General features: G+C 33.9%; 1 protein-coding gene across 1 annotated transcript; it reads right to left on the reverse strand.

Annotated features, from left to right (window-relative positions):
- Positions 1-601: 601 nt before the first annotated feature.
- On the reverse strand, positions 602-27,582 carry RGS18 (regulator of G protein signaling 18). The gene is made up of 5 exons (XM_007989128.3): positions 27,274-27,582; positions 26,712-26,813; positions 25,593-25,654; positions 5,221-5,387; positions 602-2,330 (listed from the first exon to the last, which is right to left on the reverse strand). The coding sequence occupies exons 1-5, from the start codon at positions 27,390-27,392 to the stop codon at positions 2,073-2,075; spliced, it is 708 nt and encodes a 235-aa protein (XP_007987319.1). The 5' UTR covers positions 27,393-27,582; the 3' UTR covers positions 602-2,072.
- Positions 27,583-27,931: the final 349 nt, after the last annotated feature.

Consider the following 27,931-nt stretch of genomic DNA (forward strand, 5'->3'; position numbering starts at 1 on the left):
GCTTTGGAGAATATCAAGTGAACAAATTAGAATTAATGAGTGTGGGGACCATAAAGAACACTAGAAAGTAGAAATCCTGAGTCTTTATCTTAAAACGAATGTGGATGGAAAGAGTCCTTAGAAGTTATATAAACTTCTGGGGATCCCACATCCAGTTAGGGGAACTCGCATACTGAGGCTTTCAAGTCTAGTTTCAAGTTGTGCATTCTGTCATCATTCAGCCAACACTCAGTGCTTTCTGTGCATCTGTACTTGGCTACTTTCAGTTGTCCAATTATTTAGTTTGTTTCTGTATTTGTCCATGTTGTCTCCTCCAGAAAGTGCAAAGTTTTTGAAGTCAGTGATTAATTTTATGAAGAAGTCCTGTTATGTTTTTGAAGCATCTCATTGAATATTTCATAATTTAACAAAGAGATCAGATGATTTTGAACAGCATTATATATGGAAAAGCTACATGATACGTATTTGCGGTACCACAGCAATGCTATTAAAATCAGCCCATGATGTTTCTGATGAGATCACAAAGTTTGTATCAAGTCTTAACTCTGTATATGAAACAATTAAATTCTATACAGAAAAAGAAAACAGGAATTAACCAAGGAAAACATAAAAATCACCTTTTTAGTTGATTTCTGAAATGCAAGATACTTTGTTTTTATATTCACAACAGTTTAAACAACTGATATAGCATTAAGATCAATGATACAATAACTCAATTAATACTTTCTATCCCAATATTACTCTAAAAGAAGAAAATATGTTTATTCCTTATTACATAACAGGAAGGATAATCAACATTCAGTGAAAGCTTTTATTGTCAGATAAACTTAACTGTATGAATGAAGTTAAAAATATTTATCACTACAAATGATCTAAAGTTTTTACATTTTACGTTTCCACTAACATTATGTTTCCAAAGCCTAATGCATGGCATTTTTAAATACAAATATTTACAGACCATGTAACACATTTAAAATTAAATAGCTCTTTAAAACAGTCACATATAAATGAATTAGTATAATCTTATTTGAATAATAATTACTTAAGCAGATTTGTTTAACAAGAATATAATCAATGAAATAACACCTTCTGAATATGAACCAATGCGGCAGATGACGAAATCGCCAGGGCCTTAGACTCCTTGCTTCTTCCCCTCATCTGGTTTCTGATTTCTACCCACAATTCCAAAGAGCCAAACATGAGACCTCCTGGGCAAAACCACCTCTGGTTTTTATTCAAGCCATTGATGGCCTAATAGTTTAGTAGCAAGTTTTCTTAGCAGGTGATAAGGTAGTCTACTCAGTTCCCTACCTAGAGATATGCAAAATCTGGTCATGTTTCTGTGACCAACAGAAGTGCTTTGTATAACTGGGTATGTTAATGCTCACTTAGGAATGAGTTCAGATGTGGATCTTATTCTCAGTCATTAATCTAGATTATATTTAATCTGAAGTTCTGTAGAGACGAATGTGTCTTCACAAAAGTTCCTGTTGCTGGTTTATAACTAGAAGTGATGTTACTATTCTTGGGACAGGGTTAGTAGTAAACCAATAATAAATGTTCTTCCTCTCCCATTATACGAACCAGATCACTTCTACACTATGTAAAAAGAGAACCGAAAAAAGAGAAAAAAGAGAACATTCATTATGTAAGATGCTATCTGAACATTTGGATATCTGAGTATTATTATGTTTGTATAACACATATTATGCCGCTTTTGTAAAAAATCCCAACTAGATTTTTGTTTGAACTGTTGACAACTTTGCAAAAGCTTAACTTTTACTTAACTCTACAATCTTATAAAACATTATTACTTTTTTCTACTGCCTTTTAATTAAGAAATAAGTTTTTTCTGATTATGAATGGAATGACATCAAATAGAAGGTTTTACAGAATATACTGGCAGATACTGTATATACTTTGTTAACAAAAAGTTTAGTTTTTACATTTTTAAAATCATTTCACATGACATATTTCAGTTTAAAGGATGGGACCAGATATTAACATAAACATGTGATATGTTAGAAGCAGATATATAAGTTTGTCATAAAAATGAGCAAAATAAATTTTCTTTATAACCAAATGGCAACATCTGATTGTACATCTTGGAATTCATTGCAGGTAAATGAGCGTGATCGTCTCCTAAGATTTGTTGGTCTCTGAGGTCTTCCCTCAACCAAGTCTAAATAGATGTCAGATTTCAGAAAACGTGTGTAACTGTCTTGTTCCATGAGCTGATACACTCTGCTTTGTGCAGCATCAAAACTGTGGAGGGTGGGTTGAGTGATGCTCTTTGTAATGACTTCTTTGGTGTGAAAATCAAGGTTAACCTGGATAAACAGGAAAAAAAGTGAGATTATAGTTAATATGCTTATATAAACAACTTTGAGAAACAGTACAGGACTGATGCAATGTTGGAGTGGGCATAGTGGGCTTAGAAGCTGATATAGTTTGGATGTGTGTAGCCCGCCCAAACCGCATGTTTAATTGTAATCCCCAGCATTGGAGGTGGAGCCTGGTGGGCAGTTATTGGATCATGGGAGTGGATTTTTCATGAATGGTTCAGAATCATCCCCTTAGTGCTGTCCTCACGATAGTGAGTGGTTTCTTGCAAGATCGGGCTGTTTAAAAGTGTGTGGTACTTCACTCTCTCTCTCTTTTACTCCTGCTCCTGAAATGTGAGATAACTGTCCCCCCTCTGCCTTTTGCCATGATTGGAAGCTTCCTGAGGTCTTCTCAGAAGCAGATGCTGTTAGGCTTCCTATATATCCTGCAGAACCATGAATCAGTTAAAGTTATTTTCCTATAAATTACCTAGTCTCAGGTATTTCTTTTTTTTTTTTTTTTAGCATATACCAAAAACTTTATTCTTTCTGTGGCTGAATATTCCATTCTACGAGTATACCACGTTTTGTTTATCCATTCATTTGTTGCTAAACAATTGGGTTGTTTCCACATTTTGGTTATTGTGAACAATGCTGTTGTGAACACTGGTGTTTATTATAGTGCAAGAATGGCCTAATATAGATGCTTGGGTGTTTTCCTCTATTCTTGACTAGCATTTCATCTGGTTCTTCTCTCCTGGAATTCCTGGTCCTTCTTACTCTCTACGAATTCAGAATAATGGCATATTGAACTGCTAAAGATCATGTAAATAATTAAAGCATAACTCATTTTCAAAATAGGTAACTAAACCTCATGGAGGTTAAATTATTTGAGTCATGGGAAAAAAAGGAGCTGGGGCATATTAGAGATTTTAATATGGGACTTCTACTTATTCCAGTGTTTATTTCATTATGTTATGATGCTTTCCTCCAAGCAAACATATGCTGTAGTATGAATGTCTTTTAAAGATATAAAATTCTTTAATGCCTTGTATCATAGCACTGCATATATATCCGGTTCTGATGGTGGTAGGTTTTCAGGTAGAGGCTTTCTTTCCCCTTGTCCATAACACAATACAACTAGTAGCCTTTTTAAAAACAAAAACAAAAACAAAAACAAAAAAAATCCGATATAAAACATTGGTTTTGGGAGAATCACTATTTATAAAACACATATTAGAAACTTTGAAACTCTATTTAATTAATATTTGAGGGCAGTCAAGTCATATTTGTTAGTCTTATAACCATTTTAGCAATTGTTTCACACAATTACTTCACATTGAGTTTGGAGTAAAAGAAAATCTCAATTGTTTTCCACTTGAAAATTTGTCTAGTTAGGTTTACCTCATCTCTCTATTATAAGATTTTTCTTTTAACCTGTCTTTAAAGTAGCCCTAAAGCAACAAAACTCTATATAAATAGATGAGCCAAAATTAAAATGATACATGATACAAACTTCTTGATGTCTCTTGACTTCATCACTTATAGAAATCTTTAGTTTCTATGAGAGGTTGCTTGTGCTAAAGTGATTAATATGATTAAGTGAATGAATCTAAATGTTTCAATTAATCATATTCACTCTTAGTCTAGAAAGAAAATAACTCTGAGAAGTGACTTTAATTGTACTTTTTCTTCTATGATAGTATTTTACAATGTATTCCATTTGTATGGATAAATCTGTATAAATATCTTCACTCCAGCAACATCATGAACATTCTGGTAGAATGTATGAGGGTACAAATTTGATAAAGGCAGATTACCTAAAAAATTTAGCTCTGAATAGATATTTCTCAAAAAAGACATAAAGTGCCATTTTGGACAAAATGTTCAACATCATTCATTACCCATCAGGGATATGTAAGTGGAAACTGTAATGAGCTATCAACTCACTTCAGTTAGAACGGCTACTAATGAAAAAGACAAAAAATAACAAACGTTGGTGAGGATGTGGAGAAAGGGAAACTCATGCATTGGTGTACTGGTGGTGGGCATGTAAGGTAGTTCAGCCATTATAGAAAATAGTATAAGTATTCCTCAAAAATTAAAAATAAAACTATCATATGATCCAGCCATTCTACTTCTAGGTATATATCTAAAGGAATTGAAATCAGCATGTTAAAAAGATATCTACACTCCCATGTTTATTGCAGCACTATTCACAGTATACAAGAGATGGAATCAACCTAAATGTCCATCAGAGGATGAATGTATAAAGAAAATGTGGTACATAGGGGACACTATTGAGGTATAAAAAAAAAAACAAAGAAACTCGGTCATCTGTGGCAACGTGAGTGAACCTGGAGGACATTATGTTAAAAGAAATAAGCCAGGCACACAAAAATAAGTACTACATGATCTGACCTTTATGTGGAATCTAATAAAGTTGCTCACATAGAGGTAGAGAGCAGAATAGTGGTTACCAAGGGCTAGGTAAGGTAGGAAGGATGGGAGGATGGAGAAAGGATGAATCAACAGGTACAGAGATAGATAGGAAGAATAAGTTCTGGTGTTATATTACCTAATAGGTGATTATAGCGAGTAATAATACACGGTATATTTCAAGAGTGCTAGAAAAGAACATATTGAATATTATCACCATGTAGAAATGATAAATGTTTAATTTGATGAACATGCTAACTCTGATTTTATCATTATACAATGCATATATATATTAAAACATGACACCGTATTCCATTAACATATATAATTATTACATGTCAATTATAAATAAAATTAATAAAAATAAGTTGGGAAAAATATAATTCACAATTTTAAAATAAAATTATTAAAAAATTTTGAAAGCAGTTATGCATTTTTACAGTTATCTTTACTGTACCTCTTTTGGAGCATCAGTCTTTATAAATTTCTCATATATTGCTTTTGCTTTAAGGTGAATTTGTTGAGGTCCTTTGCTTTTCTTGAAATCTTCACAGGCTATCCAAAATTCAATATTTTCCTCACTGAATTCAGTTTTAAGAAATCTGGTAAAAGCCTCTAGTCCATCTATCAAGAAAATAAATAATATAACTACAAATATTATTAATGTTGGAAACATTTACTGATTGATAATAAATAAAATGTAGTTGGAAATATTAACAGAAAAGCTACATCCTCCCTCTAATGCAGCACCGCAGCACACATCTTGCACAACATACATGAGAGACCTCATGTAGTTTTCACAACCATAAAAGAAAAGTATTATTCCCACTGAAATAAGGCCAGTATCTCACTCAGGCTTAAGTTTGACTTTAGGACTAAGATTAAGAGGGACCCCCTACAGTGGACCTCACTTTGTGTCTCTTTTATCCATTCCCCTCCCAGAGTGTGAGGGGTGATTGCACAGAGTGAAGAAGCCATTACAGTTGGAACGGATCCTACCTACTTCTACACCATGCCTTTGAATTTCAGGATCTTGAGACTCCCTGACTAAAAGCTCTATGCTTCCAGCATTTACACAGCCTTTTCTCCAAGTCCATCTACCAAAAACACACTGACTCACTGGTAGGTATACCCTTAGGCCTGACTATGAACGAGGCTTCAACTTGCAGGCTGAAGTGTGTACTCAAATGTGCAAAGGGCTGCCCACAGTGTGAAACCAAACCATGAGGGGAAAGAAAAAGGTGCTAGGTCATGTTTATAGAGTGGAATTGTTAAGTCTGAAAATTTTAAATTCAAACATAATCTTCCAAGTGGCTTACAAAGTATATTTGTTAAAGCAGAAGGACAACATATATATTTATTTTAAAGTTATTAGTTTCCATAGCTCATAAACATTTAGACATACAGCATGGGACCTCTTTTTCACATTTTGTCTTGCCCCATAAATGTTAGGGGCAGGTATCAAGTCTTGTGGAAGACAGTCTGGGCTCAAATTAGTGTTCATTTAGTTACTCTGTGGCCCTTAGCGTTATTACCTTTTCTTTCTGTGTCTTAGTTTTTCAACATTTATTTATTTATTTATTTATTTATTTATTTATTTTTACTTTTTTTTTTTTTTTTGAGGTGGAGTCTCGCTCTGTGGCCCAGGCTGGAGTGCAGTGGCCAGATCTCAGCTCACTGCAAGCTCCGCCTCCCGGGTTTACGCCATTCTCCTGCCTCAGCCTCCCGAGTAGCTGGGACTACAGGCGCCCGCCACCTTGCCCGGCTAGTTTTTTGTATTTTTTAGTAGAGACGGGGTTTCACTCGGTTAGCCAGGATGGTCTCCATCTCCTGACCTCGTGATCCGCCCGTGTCGGCCTCCCAAAGTGCTGGGATTGCAGGCTTGAGCCACCGCGCCCGGCCTAGTTTTTCAATATTTAAAATTAAGATAATAATGATCTCCACCTGATAGGGCTGTTGAGAAAATTAAATGTGTTAAAATACACAAAGTGTTTGAAACAGTAAGTGGGACATATTAAGAACTCCATAAGGGCTCTAATGGTGGCTGTGATGATGATGGTGATCTTGATAATTTTTATTTAAGGCTCACGAATATGACATTTACATAACTAAAAAAGTGGCAGACTTTGGATTCAACCCTAAGGCAATGTGACTTCGAAACTAGGGCTCTTTCAACTATCCTTTTTAACACTCTACTTATTTTTAAGCCTTTTAAAAGTTAAACTTTTTTATTTTGAGAAAATATAGATTTACATGAATTCGTAGGAAGTAATGAGAGAGACCCCCATGTACTCTTTATCCAGTTTTCACCAATGTAACAACTTTGAAAACTACAGTGAAATATCACAGCTAGGATAGTGACATTAATTAATATAATCAAGATACAGAAAGTTACAAGTATAACTCATGTTGCCCTTTTACAGCCACCCTTACATCTCCCCACATATAACTCTTTTTAACCCCAGGTAACCACGAATCTGGTCTCCATTGCTATAATTTTGTCAACTCAAGGATGTTATATAAATTAAATCATATAGTATATGTTGTTTTAGATGTTTCTATTTTCCACACAGCATGATTCTGTGGAGATTTATTCAGGTTGATGGATGTATCAATGGTTTGTTTCTCTTTGTTGCTGTATTATATTCCATGATATGAATATACTATCATATGTTTAACCATTCTGCCATTGAAGGAAACATGGGTTATTTCTTTCTTTTTTTTTTTTTTTTTTTAGTTATTACAAATAAATCTGCCATGAACATTTATGTATAGTTTTAAAAAATGTACACAAGTCTTTATTTATCTGGAATAAATTCCAAGGAGTGAAATTGCTTGGGTGTTTGGTAGCTGCACCATAGAAATGTTGAGGGAAGGGAAATATGTTCCTAATGGATTTTTCAGATAAACTTTCTCAGAATAAATCACATTTGAGTTGGATTTAAATGAGTTTTAGCAATCTTTCTTTAGATTCACTCTCACTCTCTAGTTATAGCCCATTTCTCTTTCTGCTCTGCTTATGTAAGTTATTGCATAAGGAAATATCATGAGTCCCATCTGGACTTCCCACTTGGTAGCATCTGATAGTACTGACCCCCTCCTTTTTCAAATACTCTTCCACATAGGATTGTAGGATGCCATATCTCCTAGTTCATACTGTGTGATCGTTTCTTTATGTGTTGTCTGTTTAGGTTTAACTCCCTCTGCTCTCCATTAAATGTGCTATTTGCTAAAATTCTGTCCTTTACATTCTCCTTTTCCTTCTTCTTTCCTTTATCTTCCCTATTTGCCCATCTTCTCTCTTGACATTTTCCTGAACTCCTTTTTTCTGACATCCAACTGTACTTTATGCATATTGTTAACACCTACAGACAAAATGAGGCATTAGAAACAATTCTGAAAAACAATAAAGTTTTTCTTTTACATGTTGATATCATTAAAATATTTTAATCTTCTTACAAGAAACTTTAAAAAAAAATCTTAACTTCAAATATTTCTCTAGCTACTAACATATCTTTTCTCCTTACAAATATAAAATCTTTGATTAAGTTTTCTACACTTCGTCCCTTAATCCCCTCTATCTCATTTACTCTCCAACACACAAAAATGTGGTTTCTATTCAACACTTTACTCAAATTATTTTTGCCAAATTGACTTAACGTTATAGTTAGTGAACATTTTGTTTTCAGTCCATATGTTATTTCATCTCTCCACAACAGCAGGCACGGTAGAGAATTGCCTGTAATTCTCTTTAATGGCAGCTAAACTCCAGAGTTTCCTATTACACCTCTGACTATTGCATCCCCAAATCCTTCTCAGTTTATCCTTCTTCATCTTTCCCTTAAACTCATTTCCTGGAAAATTACTTCAACACCCAAATACAATCAATATGCAGATGATTCTTAGAACTTATCTCAAGCCTCTTTTTCCTGAGCTCCAAGTTCATATCAACCAACATGTTAGAAACATCATTGAATTGACCTTTGAATTAGTCATATGAATGGTGCATTTATCATCTTTACCCCAAACCTTCCCTGCATACATTTCCCATTTAATGACCCTATCCACTCAGGGATATAAACGGGAACCCTGGCATTTATTCTCAGGGATATTTAATTTTCCTCTTATCTCACACATAGCTGATAATCAAATCTTGTAAAATTTCCCCTTTCATATATCCTATGTCTGTCTTTTTATTTTTGTGCGATCTGTAATTACTTTTATTTAGACGGGAACTGTCTCTCACACAAATTATTATAAAAGCCTCCTAACTAGTGACCCTGAATTGAGGTCTTCCTTGTCTCTTCCTCCAATCTCCAAGTGTATTATCCACATTCTAGTCAGCAATATCTTTCTGCAGTACAAATTTTATTATGATTCTTCACCGTTTAAAATGTCCCAATAGCGTTCATCTCTTCCTACCATGTTTTTACACTGATTTAAGCTCCACTCACAGAGACACATGTATAGTTCCATTCATGTGCCATGTTCCTGAATCTCTTAGTTTTAGCTCCTGCTGAGAATACTTTTCCCTTCCTATTCTAAATCCATAAAGCAATTTTATTAATCTAATCCATACAGCCTATATTCATTGAGGTTGAAATTACATTTCATCTTGTCCGGAAAGACTTCACCAATCTCTAAAGAATGCGTTGGGTGTCCTTCATATACGGCCTTTCACTGTGCTGAGTAAACTTAAAATATTGTACTGCAGTTGCCTGTTAACTTTTGTTTTCCAGGCTACACTGTAACATACATAAGATGAAGACCCTTGTCTAATTTGGTGACCCTTGTCACCAAATTTCCAGTATCCAACATGAGAAATAACTCAATAATTATTTAATAATACTAAAATAAATTAATAAATAATTGAATTAATGATAACAATACAGAATTATATTTAAAAACATGAAACAGTTCTAGGAAATATTTTGTGTACTAAATGAAATATCAGACCTATCATATTTACAAGAGATATGGACAATCAGAGCTAGTAACATAAAGCAAAAAATAAAACAAAAATCCACAAAATTTTGTCCTATTGTGAATATGGACAAAAATATGTAATTAAAAATAGACCAGTTTATTTAAAAAGTTAATTCTTAGCTTGATGACATTAAACAATTAATATTCTAGTTTCATGCTTGGCAAGCAAAATTTTTAATACACTTTGGCGGCTTCTTTGGTCATATGAAAAGGTAGAGAAATGGCTATCAGTGACAGTTTTATTTCTGAATCTATATTATTAGTTTGGAATTCAACCTTAGGAGTTTTGCCAATGTGAGCCTTCCACTGAGAGTTGGGTCCTTCCTGGCATGCCAACAAGATGACAGCATCAATTTTGAGAACTTGTAAAGCAGAGTTTGTGGTGAATGCCAGTCTCTATGACTTTGGACAAGCTGACAAACATTTCTGGAGGTACACTGCTCTCTGTTGGGTATCACTATGAGTTATTCAAACATATCTTATAATGTATTCCTTATTTTGTTCAACTACTTTATTAAATATGTTTGTTTGCATCCTGAACTCCCCACTGAATAACTCATTAGTTAATTGAAACAATATTGATCACATGCTATGTTCCAGACACTGGTCTAGGTACCAGAAGTGGACAAAGCCCTTGATTTGATATTTAATCTATAGAGCCCTACCTTAAATAGAAGAACATATTACTATTACACTATTAAGAAGAGGAGAGTCATTACAAAGTAATGGGAACCAGACTTGTCCTCCTACCATAAATAACTATAAAATTAGAAAAAATTTTGAGGCAGTAGTTTTCAAGCAGAATACAACTGGCAACAGGTGAGAAGAAAAACACATAAAGTGAGTGCTAGGTTTGTTCTGGCTTTCTACCTGGGGGCATTTTTAAGACTGGAATGCATGAAGACGCAGGCTAAACAAACTAAGAAGTCTTGCTGAATTGAGGTGGCAGAGATACGAGTTTGGGCATTATGATGTATTTGGAATTTGTGGGTCAGGCTACTGAAAAAAGAAGACATGCAGAAGGGTGTGGGACAGTTTGACAGTTTAAGTGACCTTGTACCAACTTCTTCTCTCTTTTTTGTCACTCGTAGTTCTCAAAAATAAATGTACAATGCGCTGACAATGCAACATCCTGAGATAAGAAGAAACTGACCAGAGTAACCCTGCCCTGTTCCTTTGCCAACCCAAAATAGGATCTTCTTTAACACTTTAGTCCAGGGATACCTGTATTCCCTCAGACACAAAAATCAAGACAGGCTGCTTTCTGGGATCCCTCAGCTGCAGTGCAATTGGAATATCATAGACAAGATTTAATTCACTCTTAACAGCTTTTCTGAGTGTTGAGGGAGCAGCTCATTATGAATACTAGGCTTCTGTTATGCCTTGGTGCCTATTTGCAAGTACTAAAGTTGCTTTGCCCAACTAGTTGTATCAGTGTTCTATCATAGTGGATTTGTGCAAGTAATCAAAAATTGTAGCCCAAGATATAGCGGGCTTAATTGGTAACCAGTGCACAGTGAATCTGCTTTATAACGGGACTCAGAAGCCTGCATGCAGTTTTCCTGAAGAGTCTTGACTGAGGGCTAAGCTGCACATGAGCAGGGCAAATTTTGTGAAGTCTAGAAGAGGATAGATGCTATGGGACTGAGGCAAATGGAGATAGGAGAGTTTTGATAAGTCTGGATGACTTTGGATTTCTGGTTCAGCCATAGAAGAGATACCAAAGAAAGGTCATGTTTCTGGTATAAATACTATGTCTTGTCCTACTACTAAGAAAGGTCTTGTCCTCATGCTAAGACAATTCTGAGAGACACCAGCCTTAATCAGAAAAAAATCAAGAGGATACAACAGTGATTTAATTCACTTCCAGAAAAATGATTCAATACTCTTTAAAGGAAGACCACATAATTTAGACTCCTATGTCTTCCTCCATGCTCACATGCAAAAAAAAAAAAAAATTAGTCATGTAAGGAGATTTTCATGACTCATTATCAATATTTTATTTGTTGATAAAATATCAATAAAAACTGATCATGAGGTATCTAAAATGTTGGAAATAGCAGACAAAAACTTTAAAAAAACTCATATAAATGTTTTGAAAAACACAAAGGTTAAAAAAGACCTAAGACAAAATTTAAACTATAAAAAATAATCAAGTTGAAATTCAGGAAATAAAATGTAAAGTATTTAAGATAAAAAAATATTGGATGGTCATGGCAACAGATTAAAGACTGCAGAAGGGATGGGTATGCTAGCAGGCAGTTGGATAGAAGATAGATTTACTTAATCTAAATAAGGCAGGAAAAGAGGAAAAGAAAAAGAACAACAACAAAATGAAGAAACAAATAGAAAATAAATAATAAGATATTAAATCCAATCCCATATATATCAATGAAGAGATAACATTTAAATGAGCTAAACATTCCAATTAAAAGTCAGAGATTATCTGACTGGGTTAAAAAGTAAAAACAGAGTACATATTGGCAATAAGAGACACATTAAATGAAAAGTATCAGGAAGACAAAGAAAATGGATAAAAATGTTACACAGTGCAGAGGTTAAGCATAAGAAATCTGAATAAAAAATCTTCACAGGCTTGAAAAAGTAACTTCAAAATAAAGAGTATTTCTATTTTGTAATTTTTAAGTGACCAATTATTACTAGTACATAACAATCCTAAACATACATGAATTTAATTTAGAGCTTCAAAATACATGAAGCAAGCTAATAGAACTAAGAGAAGTAGAAAAATTCACAATTTAGGTATAGATTTTAATTCTGCTTACTCATTAATTCATAGAAAAAAGGAGACAGAATATCAGTGACAATATATAAAACATAAACATCATTAATTCGACTGAATTGAAAATTACAAAATGATCTACCAAACACATCTTTTCAAATGCACAAGGAATATTATCCCAGATAAACTCTGTGTTAGACTCATAATATGAGCCTAAATAAATTTCAGAAAACTTGACACCTTACAGATACGTCCTCTGCCCACAAGGGTTTGAATTAATAACTGATACTAGTAACATAGATAAAAACAAAACAAAAATAAACATTTGAAAATAAGCACACAATAACCAGTGTGTTTGTGATAAATATGTAATAAACACAATAACCGACATGTTAAAGAAATCACAAGGAAAATTAGGAAAATATTTATACTTGAATTATAGTGAAAGTACAGCAGATCAAAAATTTGTGAGATGCAGCTTGAACAGTGGTCAGAAAGAATTTTATTACACAAAATGGTGGTCTAGTAAAAAAAAAAAAAAAAAAGCAAGAAGGTTATAAAAATTAAGATCTAGTTTCCACCTTAAGAAACTTGAAAAGAAGAGCAAATTAAATACACAGTCAGTAGAAGAAAAAAGTAAAAATAAAAACAAGAGGAAAAATATATGTAATAGGAAAACTACAGAGAAGATTAACAAAGTCAAAGTTGGTTCTGAAAAGCATTAATAAAATAGAACCCCTAGCAAGAGTCTTTCACATTAGGAAGCAAACTATAAATATTAGTATAGATCTTACATATATAACAAATAAATGAATATTATGAATGACTTAATGTCAGTAAATATAATTTATATGACATAGGGAAATTGTTTAAAAAAACAATAAACCTATACCCAAACTGACACTTGAAGAAGTAGAAGATCTGGTAGCCCTAATTCAATTAATAGATTTTGTAATAAAACATTTCTCTCCCCCCCAAAATACCTGGGACCAAATTTAGTAAATTCCATCAAACATTTAAGAAAAAAAAATGTATTTTAATCTTACACACTTACTTCAAGAAAATTGAGAGGGGGTGAACACTTTCCACCTCATTTTATGAGACAAGTATAACTCTAATACCAAAACTTGACACTCTCCCCCATAAAAAAATAAGTAAAGACTAAGAAAGAAAGGAAGAAAGTTACACAATATCTCTCATGACTATAGCTGCAAAGATTCTATACCAAGTATATATTTTTTTAAAAATCCAGCCATTTATAAAGAAGGTACAAATATTCTGGCATTATGGCTGAAAAAAGTTGAAAAAAATGTAGCTTTGTCTGTTCAACTCATTTTAACTTAGATTGCCACATTTTTTTTTTTTTTTTTTTTAATGTTTACAGCTCTCTAGAACTATTCCTCGTGGTCAATGACTATTACTAATATAAAAAGTTCCATATAAAATGAAACAAGAAGAATATATTTCTATTGGTAGAATTACGGTAATAACTAAGAGCTTTTACATTTATAACATGTTTAGAGGTTTTGAAGGTTAAGTCTTATTTATATACATTACTTAATTTAATTTTTATAACAGATACATGGAATATGTCTTATTTTCATTTTCTTAGATGAGAAAACTGAGATTCAGATAAGTTCAATTGTCCCAGATTTCATACGTGTGTGTGTGTGCATATTTTTCTCAGGACAGCATTGTCTCCTTTGGTAGGCAGAGAAATAACCCTCCAAAGTTGTTCATGCCCTAATCTCCAGGACCTGTGTGAAAAAAAAGGAACTGAATATAGTGCAGGACCTTGAGATGGGGAAGATTATCAGCGTAGATCCAATCTAATCACGAGTCCTTAAAAGTAGAAGAGGCAAAAGAGTAGATCAGAGAGATGTGACCTAAGAAGGACCTGACTCTGCTGCTGGCTTTGAGTATGAAGAAGATGGTCATGACCCAGGAAATGTAGTATATTCTAGAAGGTGGGTGTCTTACTCTGTTTTGTGTTGCTACAAAGGAATACCTGAGGCTGGGTAGTTTATATAGAGAAAAGGGTTATTTTACTCATAGTTCTGCAGGTGGTATAAGAAGCCTGTAGGCATATTCTTGGCTTCTGGAGAGGGTTTTGAGTCAAAACATGGTGAAGACCAAAGAAGTGGGCATGTGCAGAGAGGGATCAAACCCGAGGGGTATCCTGGCTTCATAACAACCTACTCTCGAGGGAATGAATCCATTCCCCTGAGGACTAATCCAGTCTTTCAAGAGTGAAAACTCACGATTGCTGAAACGGCACCAAGCCAATCCTGGGGGGAACTTCTCTCATGATAGAAACAAGTCCCCTAGGTGCCCCCTTCCAACATCACCACATTGAAGATCAAATTTCAACCTGAGATTTGGGGTCAGGGGACAAACAAATCACATCCAAACCACAGCAGTGGGAATGATCCTCTGTCTGCAGCCAGCAAGGGAAGGAAGTGGCTGGTCTATAACTGCAAACAGCTTAATTCTGCCAACAATCCAAATGAGCAGAAACGAGATTCTTCCTTAACCCCTTCGAAAAAAGAACAGCCTGCTGACATCTTGATTTATTTTCATCAAATCCCTGCTGGACTTCTTACACAACTATAAGATAATCAAATTGTGTTGTTTTAATTACTGTAGTTGCGGTAAGTTGATACAGCAGCAACAGGAAACCAATACAACCCTGAAATTATTCTTTTTGCATCACCATTTATTCCTCCTTTATATAGACCTTACCTTCTTTGTCATGAAGCATCATTTTTTAAATGTTGTAAGCAATCTTTTTCATGTATGAGAGTTCCAGGAACTTATTGTTTAGGAAATCAGTAGTTAGACAAAGATATGACAACCTACAGAAATCCCTAAGCTTTATAGTACAAAATGATTCCAGCCACTACCACGAGAAAAGGATGACATAGGTCTCTTCTGCACCATGGCTTCTTCATTAGGATGTTTTCAACTGGACAAAGAGAGATCCATTTCTTTTCCTCAGTAAATTGACCATGAGCAACAGATGGTTAGTAGTTACACATTAGTTAAGAAACTAGAGAGACAAGGGAATGTTGGGCTCAAAAAGAATTTGACAAGGCATTGTAAAACTGAAAAGCAACTTACAGAACTTGTCTGCAGTGGTGAGATGCTGGTAAGATAATTTCTAGTCAAACACAACTCTCCAATGAAGGCCTTACTGCTAAGTGATTCCTGAATGAGTCAGCAAACTCTGACCACTGAGAAGCAAGAGTGATCAAGTTGCTCTTCTTTCTCTAGCTCAGTTAGTGTATTCTTTTCAAGATTGATTTCTCACCCTGAGTGATATGCTTTTCTCAGACTGTAAAAGGGAAATAAAAATGAACAATGGTTCTTTGAGGCATTTTGATACATTGTACATTTCCTTCGAATACCTAGAAATATATAGGTTTTCAGAATAAAGTTAATGGTCTAGCTACAAAATAATTGCCAAAGTGAACAACAGGGTGTCAGATTTGCTGGTTGTACTGTGGCTTATTAATAAGCGCATATGCACCCATAGGGATTATTGTTCCTTAGAACGTTCCTATTTGATTTTCCTTCCCATAATTCCTTTCACCATCTGCATTTGAGAACTTGGGCTTGTATAAAAACAGTTTGTGCCATGCATTGTCCAAGACTATATTCTCTTAATTTTTGAAAACGAAATTGCAATATCCTCTCAAGACTTCAAGTAAACCTGGAGCCTTAGACTGATGACTTTAAGAAATAAGCTGAATAAGTGTTGTTTGGCTGCTGATTGACAGCAGCTTGAGAATTTATTTCTTTTCCATTATGTAACTGGAGAGATGGTTTTACTACTTAGTCTATGGTTTTACTTGTCTTTTTTTCTTTTTTTTTTTTTTTCCCTAATTTCCCCCCCTCTGTCTTCTATAATGATCTTGGAATAAAATAAGGAGACAAAGACAAAACATGCTGACATGCTGTGTTAGTTCATTTTGCATTACTATAAAGGAATACCTGAGGCTGAGTAATTTATAAAGAACATAGATTTATTTAGCTCATGGTTCTCCAGGCTGTACACACATGGCACCAGCATCAGCTCAGCTTCTGATGAGGCCTCAGGAAGCTTTTACTCATGGCGGAAGGCAAAGGGGAAGCCGGCGTATCACAATATACGAGGCAGTGAGGAAAAAGGCAAGTCGCAGGCTTTTGTAAATGACCAGCTCACATGTTAATTGAAAGAATGAGAACTTGCTTATTACTGTGAATACAGTACAAGCCATTCATGAGGGATTTGCTCTGTGACCCAAATGTCTCCCACTGGGCTCACCTTCAGCTTCAGAGGTCACATTTCAGCATGACATCTGGATAGGACACACAATCAAACCGTATCACATGCCTTTCAAACCCTAAATTGTACCTGAAGTATAATTTGAAAAGTGGGGCAATGTTTAGGTATGTAAAAGAAAGCCACAGCAAAAAACAATAATCTATGCATTAACTGACCTGAACTAAACTCTAGGCAGTTAGCCTTAGCCTCTGCCCAGAACTACTTAACACAAATTCTTCTTGAGAACTTTCCCCTTGAAAAATAAATTTAAGATAATGGAAACCAGCTATTTACTACCTATACTTACTTAATCTTTCAAGTTGCTAAAGTATTTGTCCTTTTTCTAAATGAATATCCATTTTTTACTACACTTAACTCTAAAAAAACATTCTCTTAATTTATCTGATAACTATCTTCAGAACCGGCAGATTGTTTCTAAGTTTTTAAATATAATTCTAAAATGTCTTATTTCTTATTGCAGGGTCAGTATCTTAGTATGCTTTGCTTGAGAGTTGCTATAAAGTAGATTTGTGAAGAGAATTTCTTGGCTAGATATTAAGAAATAACTGGAAGCAGGATAGCAAAATAATTGTGAGAAGATTTTCAGGTAATCCTAATTAAAAAGAAAGCAAAAAGTAGTCATATGGAAATGTGCCCTCTGCTGATATTAAAAAGCATACCATTGGGTGTTATTGATCTGTTTGTTTATGATAGAGTCCTGCCTTTCCCCATTTCACAATAAGAGGCATTTTTATCTTGTCCTTCCTTGTTCCTCAGTCACTATTCAAATGGAAATTAAAGCAAAGTTTGCACAATAAAATGCCAGTTACATTACAAGGAAAGAACAACCTGTTTCAAGGTCATATTTCCAAAGAGGAAAGTAAGTATGTTTTATTTGGCTTATAAAGTTGCACTGACCCAGTGAAGGCATAAATGTTTTCAATTTTAATCTATTGCACTCTAGCCGTATGTTATGCATAAACTGGATTGATCAGTTTTTAAATATCAAATTATTCCTAAGGTGAGTTACTAAATAATCTTCATGATTTCAGAAGAATATGACCATTACTTCTATAATTAACAAATCAGAATTATAATAAATTTTTTGTACTGTCAGCTAAAAGAAAATGCCAAGAAGCCAGATAGCTGAAATTGTTATTTATTAAAATAACTTTTTAACCTACCTTTTAATTACTGATTTAAAAACAAAACAAAACAAAAAAAAACTTAGTCTGAACCTGAGAACTGTGTTATATATTTAAACAGTATTTACACAAGTTAGGAGTTTTGAGTGTTCATTAAGGTCTTAGCACATGCTATAGGCTTTTTATTGGCACAATTCCATTTAATTTTCACATCAGCCCTATGGAGTAAGTCTTGTACTCATGTTTATAGATGAAGAAGTTGACATTCAGAGAGTTAACTTGCATTAAATCTTACAGATGGTAAAAGATAGTGCAAGTTCTTGAACCCAGGTTCATCTTATTTAAAATTACAGGACCTTTACAAGTAAACTGCCATAAAGAAAAAGTCCCTACTGTTGAGGAATATGGAGATTAATGGGCAAGACAGGCATGTATGAACCAAGGACTGAGGAAGAACAATTAAAAGAGTGACTTATTCTGTCCAAAGTAGCAGAGGAAAATAACATAAACATTATTTCAAATAGAGTCCTTCACTAATTCACAAACATGAGTGTCGACTCTGTGCCATCTGCTGTGCTCTGATATATTGTACAAAAGCCCTTTGTTACCATGGTTAGTCTTGTGCTTGATACAGATATTCAAAGTGAAGTCAGCGTACTAATATCAAGAAAAGTGCTATGTATGTTCTGAGTGCTCACGATGCATTAACTAAAGTGAATGGATTTTGTTGGCATAATATGAATATAATAGTAAAGGAAAAATATGAATTCAAGAAATGAATAAAGGATGGATGAGAAAGAAGTTTATTAATTAACATTTTAGGTAAATAACTTTTTAAAAAAGTAATGTGCAATGCTGTGCAAGATTATCCCAGCACATTAGTTACTTCCTGTTTCTCTTACTTACTTTGGGCAGCTGCATTAAGTCAGTTCACAATGGAACCATTTTTCATACAGAGGCAGTAACTTACTAAACAGTCCTTTAGAAGGCGGCAGTGGTGAATGCAGCTGCCAAAAGTGCTTGATAGAACCTGGGATTAGAATTCACACTGGAAGAAGCTGGCTCAATGTGTCATACAAATATGAAATGCTTGTAATTGCATGTTTCTAAATTGAAACTCTGGCATCTGTTGGAGTATTTTTCTGATGCCAAGAAACCAAATGAAACAAAAAGTCAAGAAAATCTGAAGTTGGAAACCCAAGTACCGTATAATATCCGAAGTACTAAGTTGCATTGTTTCTTCTCTAACATTAGACTTTGTAGGTCTGATTTGCCATAGAATGTGGTTTCTTTTGCCATAATGAATGGTTTATGTGATCCGTTATAATTTGGACTGGATTTTATTTATTTTTAATCTTTAGGTAAATTAAGAAGTTCAGTGCTTGTTGGCCAGGCATGGTGGCTCACGCCTGTAATCCCAGCACTTTGGGAGGTCAAGGCAGGCGGATCACGAGGTCAGGAGTTCGAGACCAGCCTGGACAACATGGTGAAACCCCGACTCTACTAAAGATACAAAAAATTAGCCAGGTGTGGTTGTGGGCTCCTGTAATTCCAGCTATTCAGGAGGCTGAGGCAGGAGAATAGCTTGAACCTGGGAGGCAGAGGTTGCCGTAACCTGAGACTGCGTCATTGCACTCCAGCCTGGGTGACAGGGTGAGATTCAATCTCAAAGAGAAAAAAAAAAAAAGTTGAATGCTCGTTATGGTTTAGCTTGAGTCAGAAATTTAAATGTTTAGAGCACTGGAATTCTTTATCTTGCAGAAAGTTGGTAACCAAAAATTAGGCACTGTAACTTGAAAAGCCACAAGGTAAAAAGTGTAAGAAAAAGTACTTATTTTCTTTCCCCAAAGCGAAGTACACATTTCCTTGTAGTCTACTCAAACTTAGCAATAAGTATCTTCCAAAGTATAGTCAGTTTGTATTTTTAAATCCAGGATGTGCAATGACTTACATATTCTACTTCCATCCTACATGTTACAAATTATTTTCAGAAATTACTTAGAACCACAATTCAGAGTGTAAAAAGTTCAAGTAAATAGTTATTAATAAAAAGGTTAAAACTATTGTAGTTTTTAGCAATGACTGGATAAAAGGGTACACACGGAAGAGGAACAGTTATGTGGTAGTGGAAAGATTTTCTAATTGAAATTCCCCTCATGAGATATAACATTTTCATTCAGATAAGCACTTATCAACAATGTGAGCTGGTTAGAACATCTTTCCATAAGTCAGCCTTCCATATTCTATGTGTGCACTTACAAAAGCCTGCAAAACTTTTGATAAGGTTTACGGCTGACAAAAAATGTTCAAGGCCCGGTGCGGTGGCTCATGCCTGTAATCCCAGCATTTTGGGAGGCTGAGGCGGGCGGATCATGAGGTCAGGAGATCGAGACTATCCTGGCTAACACGGTGAAACCCCAGCTCTAATAAAAATACAAAAAATTAGCGTGGTGTGGTGGCGGACACCTGTAGTCCCAGCTACCCGGGAGGCTGAGGCAGGAGAATGGCGTGAACCCGGGAGGCGGAGCTTGAAGTGAGCCGAGATCGCGCCACTGCACTCCAGCCTGGGCGACAGAGCAAGACTCTCTCCCCCCGCAAAAAAAAAAAAAGTTCAAACTTTACTCTGTTCTTTTTTTACAAGTCTCGTTCATCCTCCTCTGTTTTGCATGTATTACAGGCATCATTATCTTCCTATTACAATTAAAATGAAATCTAGAAATCTTTGGCTCATCCTTTTTTGTTTCCTATTCCTTCATCTTGTCACTCTATAACATACACACACATTGATTAAGTCAATAAGTTTATCCTTTTTTTTTTTCCTAAGAGGGTCCTTACTTTGAGTTTAGCTTTTATGTAACAACTTTGTAGGTAGTTCATATTACATGCATGAAATTTTACCTTTCTAACCATCAGTTATCTTTTTAACAAAGGCTTCCAAAGTTTGTTCCCAACTTAATTATATGTGTTTATTACTCTTTGCTTCAAAGTAAACTTACTGCTTTTCCAGATCATGTCAAAATCTCTTAGTACTCTAAGCATTTCCTTGCCTTTATCTCAGGAATTACCTTTTCTTTTGCCAATTGAATTATTGCATACATCTATTTGATCACTTTTAGTGATCTTCTAAAGCCTACATGATATACTGCAAGTTCTATATAATATTTTAAAAACTATTTAGTGAGTTATTTTAGAAATTACGTATTATACAGCAGTGTCATTTTACTTTCAAGGGTGCCTTACACAGAGCCGTATACATATATGTAAACAAATACAAACACATGTGTGTATCATATACCTCTATATTTTATTGGCATCAATTGATTTTATAAGTTCAAATTGATAAAATTAACTTTTATAAAGCCAATCAAGTGAGAAGATTGATAAAACTAAATAAAAAATTTATGATTATGAATAACAGATATAGTTTGATATTTCATTTTTGATTTATTACTACTTTTTAAATTTAAATAGCCCTTAGAAATTACTGGTTTATATATATGTAGTATTAAACTACAAATTTTTATTATTCATTTTGAAACTTCAGACAAATTTGACAATAAATAGAAATAGCAGAAAACATATAGACTTACAGCTCCATCGAACCAAATAAGAAACAGAATTTAAATTATTGATGGACTTCATTGTGTTAAAATTTACTATATAACATTCTTGAGATAATTTTCCAAAGTATTTTATTCTACAATACATTTGGATTTACAGACATATTTTGCAGAAGGTAGTACAGAACGTAGTACAGATTCAGAAGAAGGTAATACGCCCCCCATTCAATTTCCCCCTGTTATTAACATCCTACATTGGTATGGGACATTTGTTGCAATTAATGAACCAACACTGATACATAATTTTTAACTGAAGTTTATACTTTATTCATTTTTTTAATTTTAAAAGAGTTAAACTATGTGACTAAAATTTGAATAAAATAGAATTATCAGAACACCTCCCCGAATCATTTGATTTTTGTGGAATAGAGCAAAAATCAATGACCTTTCTGTTTTGGTCTCATGGATATACTGTCTCCCTCCCTAACCCACCATCCGTTTTCAAATTGTATTTTTCAGTGGAGAGTTATTTTGGTTTTAATTCCCTAACTAAATGACGTTGTTTAACACCCCATTCCTATACTGATTCTCTGCGTGGATGGTCTCCTTCTCTCCTTGTTCAGCTAGTGAATTTTGATTAATCCCCTAAAATCTAGGGTAAAAACCATCTATCCTGTGGTTTCATTCCTAAAACTGCTAATAATCAGTTTATGATGGTTCTAGTATTAACTGTTTTTGTCAAACTGAACACCCAAATTTCCACTGTATTTGGTTTGATTTATCACTTCATTTCCCATTTGACTAAACTGAAAAAATTTTGTTTCCTTTTAATAGATATACAGAATTTGAGAAAAGTATACATTTTGTAGCATCTTATAAAAGAAAATTTTACAAAAGGAAATTTTGTAAAATTTGATAGAGCAAGGTCTTTCTTGAAGTGTGTGTGTGTGTAGGATCTTTCTCTTGAAATACACACACACACACACACACACACACACACACACACTCTTCTCCTAGAGTCAAGTAAATAGAAATAAACTGAATTTAACAATTGCAACCAAAAGACTTGTTTTAGGTGATTATTTTAAGCTTTATAATTTAATATTATTATAAGCATTGTAATAAAAAATAATTGGATTAGGAAAGATTGAGTAAAATAATACTGGTAGTATAAATTTTGTGAATTCAATATAATATATTTAGCATTGTAATCATGACAGGTGGTAATATCCAGTGGGTTAGTGCTGATTTCTTTAAGTGTGTCTCTTCTTGATTTAAATTACAGATAGTTTGCCGCTCTTAGTATTATCGGTAGAGGAAAGAGAGAGTAGCAGATTCGATTTTGTCCTTTTGCTTTTTACCACTTTTAAAGAAGAAAGATTACAGAATGCTAGATGAGGATTTTCTATAGGACTAATTACCCTGCTAAATCTTTCTATGCTTTGAATGAGTAATGAAACTATGATGAAATTATTATATACCAATTTATTAAGTGAAAACAATCTTGTCTATATGTTATTGTTAATTGAAATTTTAACCCTCTAATTGATCGTCATCCAGTTGTAAGTAGACTGGAACCAGAAAAAAAGATTATTAAGCTGGTTAGTAATTATTATTTTTTATAATAGCAGTTATCATTGGCATTTGTGTAGTGTCCAAAATTTAATGGCTTCTTATTCATCATCTCATTTAATCCTGACAGGAATCTATTTCTGTTGGAGCTAAAAACGTTATCTTCATTTATAGTTGAGGAAGCTAAAAGTCAGAGTGATTAGGAAGCTTAACTGAGATTATACAACCATTTATGTTTTAGGAGAAACCTAAAACTCAAATTTCACTGGAATTCTGGACTAACTTCTAGAAACAAATTCAGTTATATTATTTTCCAGGGGATGTGCTAAGTTTAGGAATCCACAGATGAAAAGACGTATGTTTCCTTCTAATAAATACGTTATAAAGAAATTAATCCCAGTCCTATTTGTTTTTGTTGTTTTGTTTTGTTTTCCCCGTCTCTGACTGGTGAAGAGTCTAAAGGGCAGTGTGGTACCAAAATGTTGAATATAAGAGGAGATTTTAAAATAAACACCTTTTGGGGACATGAATTATGGAAGCGAGTTTTACACCAGTTATTGTAATTAATCTATAAAGAACATATCTGAAACTGAACCAAGACAGTGGGAGCAAGAAAGTGAGTACGGGGGAAGTTTGACATAGATTTGGCAAGAATTTTAACAACAGTTTAGAAATTGTTGTATACAGGGGCTGGACACAATGACTCACACCTGTAATCCCAGCACTTTAGGAGGCCTAGATGGGTGGATCACTTGAGTTCAGGTGTTCGAGACCAGCATGCTAAAAATACAAAAATTAGCCAGGTGTGGTGGCGCATGCCTGTAATCCCAGCTACTGTAGAGGCTGAGGCAGGAGAATCCCTTGAACCCAAGAGGTGGAGGTTGTAATGAGCCGAGATCATGCCAGTGTACTCCAGCCTAGGCTACAGAGCAAGACTCTTGTTTCAAAAAACAAAAACAGAACAAAACAAACAAACCAAAAAAAACAAAAAAGAAAACAAAACAAACAAAAAACACCAAAAAAGGAATTGTATACTGGAAATGAAGACAAGTGAATACAGAAGTTGAGGAAGGCTGTTTAAGTTAGTTTTCCCAAAAATAGGAAGTGATAGTAGCTAGCATTAGAGTGAAATACAAGGAATAAATGTTAAACTGTGTCAGCACGAACTTTCTTATCACTACTCTCCATTCTCATTGATCACATCCTTACCTAAGTTTAAGCCTTGATTTCTCTACCTATAAATATTACAAGTCAGAGGCAGACATCTGCTTTCATTGGCAGAGGGAAAGTTTTCAGGTATCATCTACTGATATAGAATTTTTATATCACTAAATTCAGGAGAACATGAAAAGGTCACCAAAACCTTATACAGAGTTGAACAATTAAGGAAGGGAACAAAACAAAAAAAAAATTATGTCAGAAAAGAAAAGTTGTTATTACATTAAATGGAGCACAGTATTTGAGGCTGAATTACAGATATTCCATTCCCAACTGATCTGGCAACAGGAATCCTTTCTTCCAGTAGGCACCTTAAAATTGTGAAAGGCATGGGCAATGTTACAAGGAGTAGTTTGAGTAGTCTGGCTAACCTCATCTTGGAAGGGTCTTGGAAGAGCTGGGAAATGATTATATTTTAGACAAAGACTAAGGTAAGAAACTGGACAAGTTGAAGGTACAAAAAAAAAAAAAAAAAGCTCTGGGCTTGAGGTGGATGTTTGTTAATGATAAAGCATTGCTTTTTTTTTTTAGCAGACTCTGACAAGTTCAGGGTAGAGAATAATAAATCTGTGATTGCCTAGCCACATCACCTGCTCAGTTCAGTCTTTCTATCGGAAAGAAAGCATAGAACGAATAAAGATAACAAAGTTCACTCACTTGCTACCTTATGTAAATTGATCCTAAAGAGTGACAGTCCAGGGGGCCTGCCTCCTAAGCCATGCTATATTATCATAGTGTTCCAGAGTCAAATGAAGTCTTGATGCTTGTCCTCACCCTCCATCTCATAGACAAAGCTCCACCTTAAATACACACTTGATTCTCAGCATTTCTACAAAATTTTGCTTTAAAAGTAGACAATTGATGTGAAGTACAGAATGAAGAATTTATAAAATTTTTTTAAAACTGTGTTTTTGTGGGTTTCCTGAATGTCCATCAAAAGAATTACTTTATATTTTTAATCCCTGAACAATGAAACTAACATGAATAGTTTGTTAATCATGAATTTAATGAAACCGAGGTTTCATTCAAAAATCGGAAACATTTAAAAATTGAAACTAGCTACAGTATAAATAACTAATATTCCATCCACAGTAGGTAATTCTAAACAAAAAGAGAACCTTAACATTTTCCATTATTTGAATTTTCTATTATTTAGTTACTTCTGTTGATCAGAAAATTGAATTACTGAAAATTAACAATCAGACAAAAATTTTGTGACTTACTGTTTCATATAATTACATGCACAGTTTGTGTCATTTTCCATTAAGCAATAAAGTATTTGGTGAAAGTACCACTAACCTCTATGGGAAAGCAGTCTGTCAAATGATTCACCCCATTTCACTGCCTCTTCAGGGGAGACTCTGTACAAGAAACAAAATGTTTTATAATGGAGTGTGCAGAAAGTCTGTTTATGAATCTGTTCTAACATATGCTATTGTACTGCTCTTTTCAATTTTATTTCACAGTTTCTCCTTTGATGATAATATAAGGAAACTTGTATTTACATTAGAAACTTTTAAAACATTGTTCAATTTTCTTTTAGAATTTGTCTGTTGAATAATGTGTTAAAATAACATTAATTTTTTTTCTCACAGATATGTGAGTTGTTTTATTTTTTAATTAAAAATTAATCCTTTGTTAGGTTAAAAGGCACAGAGAACAAATATAAAGAAATCAGGCCAACTATCTGTTTAAATTCAGCAAGTAGAAGAAACTAAAGTGACAGTATCTTTCAGTTAAAAAAAAAAAAGATTATACTGCAATTTCCTTGAAGTTGTAACCACACTAGGCTGCAAATTTTTTTTAACGGATACAGGAAGTTTGACTAATAAAGTTTCAAAGGGATAAGAAATATAAGATATTTGACTACAAGAAATATTCTAGAGATGCTGATAATGTGGAAAATTGAATATATTTTCAGGATTTGTTTTATGATACTCAAATTTGGAAGAATTTGTATGAAACTAGTTTATACAGTTTTTGCATTTTCTTTTTGAATTAAATAAATGCTAAGTATTAAAAGACATTATTTGTGCTTTACTTGCTATAATGAGGGTTTTTTCAAACTACTGAAGAAAGAGATGAATAGCTCCCTACTATGACAATATTGCATTGTGAAAACTCTTAAATTAATGAGCATTTTATCAGGTTATAAGGAGTAAAATATATCATTTAAAACTGACAGGTATATAATTTAAAAAGAGCAGCTTTAAGTGTTCACGTGATTATTCGATGCAAGCGATTTAATTCAAGTGGTTTAATTTTATGACATATTTCTAGTCTCTTCAAATGAAATTTCTAACTTTCCCTATACTAATGTGTAATTTTCAAAAAACAGAAATCCCTAATTGCATTTTTCTTAAATCTTTAATGATAGAATCAGCAAAATCTTCTTCAAAATACTGAAAATTTATTCACCTTGTTTCTTTGGCCAAGTGCCCAGATCTACTGGAGCAGGTGTCTTCATGAAACTCAGGTTTCTGCACAAGAAGACTTAGTCTATTTCTTTTTTCCTTAGCTCTGTAATAAAAAGGCCTTTGTGTCAGGACAATGTAGATGACAGTAAAAATCTGTCCTGCTGACTACCAGACAATTTTGTAATTGGTAAATACCCACACCTACCCAAACCCACTCCCACACACTTAAATACTGTATTTGTGGAGGAATTAGGCTAATACATGGAAATATTTCTCCTTTTGTTCACTGACAATCAAGTATTTGAGATTATATTTCAATAAAGATTGTACTAGTTCCTCTGTGTGGCTAAAATTGTTACACTTTTTTTTTTTTTTAAATGAGAACACTAGATTTCACAGTTAGTTGTTTACACCTAAGAAATAAAAAGGTGTTTTTTTCCCCAATTAGAACAATGCAATCAATATATTTTCCACCCAATAGTTCAAAAACAAGTGGTAATGAATCTTCAACCTCAATTATACTTTTAAAAGTATAAGGCTGACTTAAAATTGTATAACTTTACCTGATTTTGGCTTCTTTGCTTGTTTCTTCTTTTCCTGAACCATGTATTAACTTGAAAAAAGTTTTTTCTTTTGATTCACACATATTTATTTGAGAAAAGAAAAGCAATGTTGTTTCCATCTTCCCTCTAAAATGAAGAGATGTCTAATTTATTACATCCTTCTCTAGTTCGTTTGTTAATGCTAGTCCATATGTATACATAGTATAATAAAAAGTTATCACAACTCCTGCAAGAGCTGTTTCTTTCTGCCTCTGTAGAAATGCAGAACTGAGGAAATGAAGTACAGTTTGGTCCTAAGTTGTTTAGGGAAATGATACCACAAATTTGCAAAATGACTCTTGGTCTCCAAGATAAAGACTAGTGTTACCACAGTGCAACTTCTCGTTCAAGTTTGCGCAACCAGAATGGTTCTTTAATAGACCCAAAAACACTGTCATTTCCCACAGGAACTTTTCAAACAGTTAAGTGTGTGGACTGTGTGTTAAAATGTGTTATGACAAAGTATTGTATCAAACACTAGGAGATATTTTCCCCAGTTCTTAAAAAAGTATTTTTCTTACTGTTGTTACATGAGTTAGGTAAATCACATTTAACTGACATAAGGTTATGTAATGTTAATCACACTGGCTTAACATATTGTAACAGAATAAGACAATAG

This window comes from Chlorocebus sabaeus, chromosome 25 (genome assembly GCF_047675955.1).
Source record: "Chlorocebus sabaeus isolate Y175 chromosome 25, mChlSab1.0.hap1, whole genome shotgun sequence".
Taxonomy (NCBI): Eukaryota; Metazoa; Chordata; class Mammalia; order Primates; family Cercopithecidae; genus Chlorocebus; species Chlorocebus sabaeus.

Coding starts and splice junctions, on each gene's coding strand:
- RGS18 (XM_007989128.3), bottom strand. CDS start 27,392: ATGGAAACAACATTGCTTTTCTTTTCTCAAATAAATATGTGTGAATCA. Junction 26,814..27,273: donor AGCAAAGAAGCCAAAATCAG/GTAAAGTTATAC, acceptor TTTTTATTACAG/AGCTAAGGAAAAAAGAAATA. Junction 25,655..26,711: donor CACTTGGCCAAAGAAACAAG/GTGAATAAATTT, acceptor TTTCTTGTACAG/AGTCTCCCCTGAAGAGGCAG.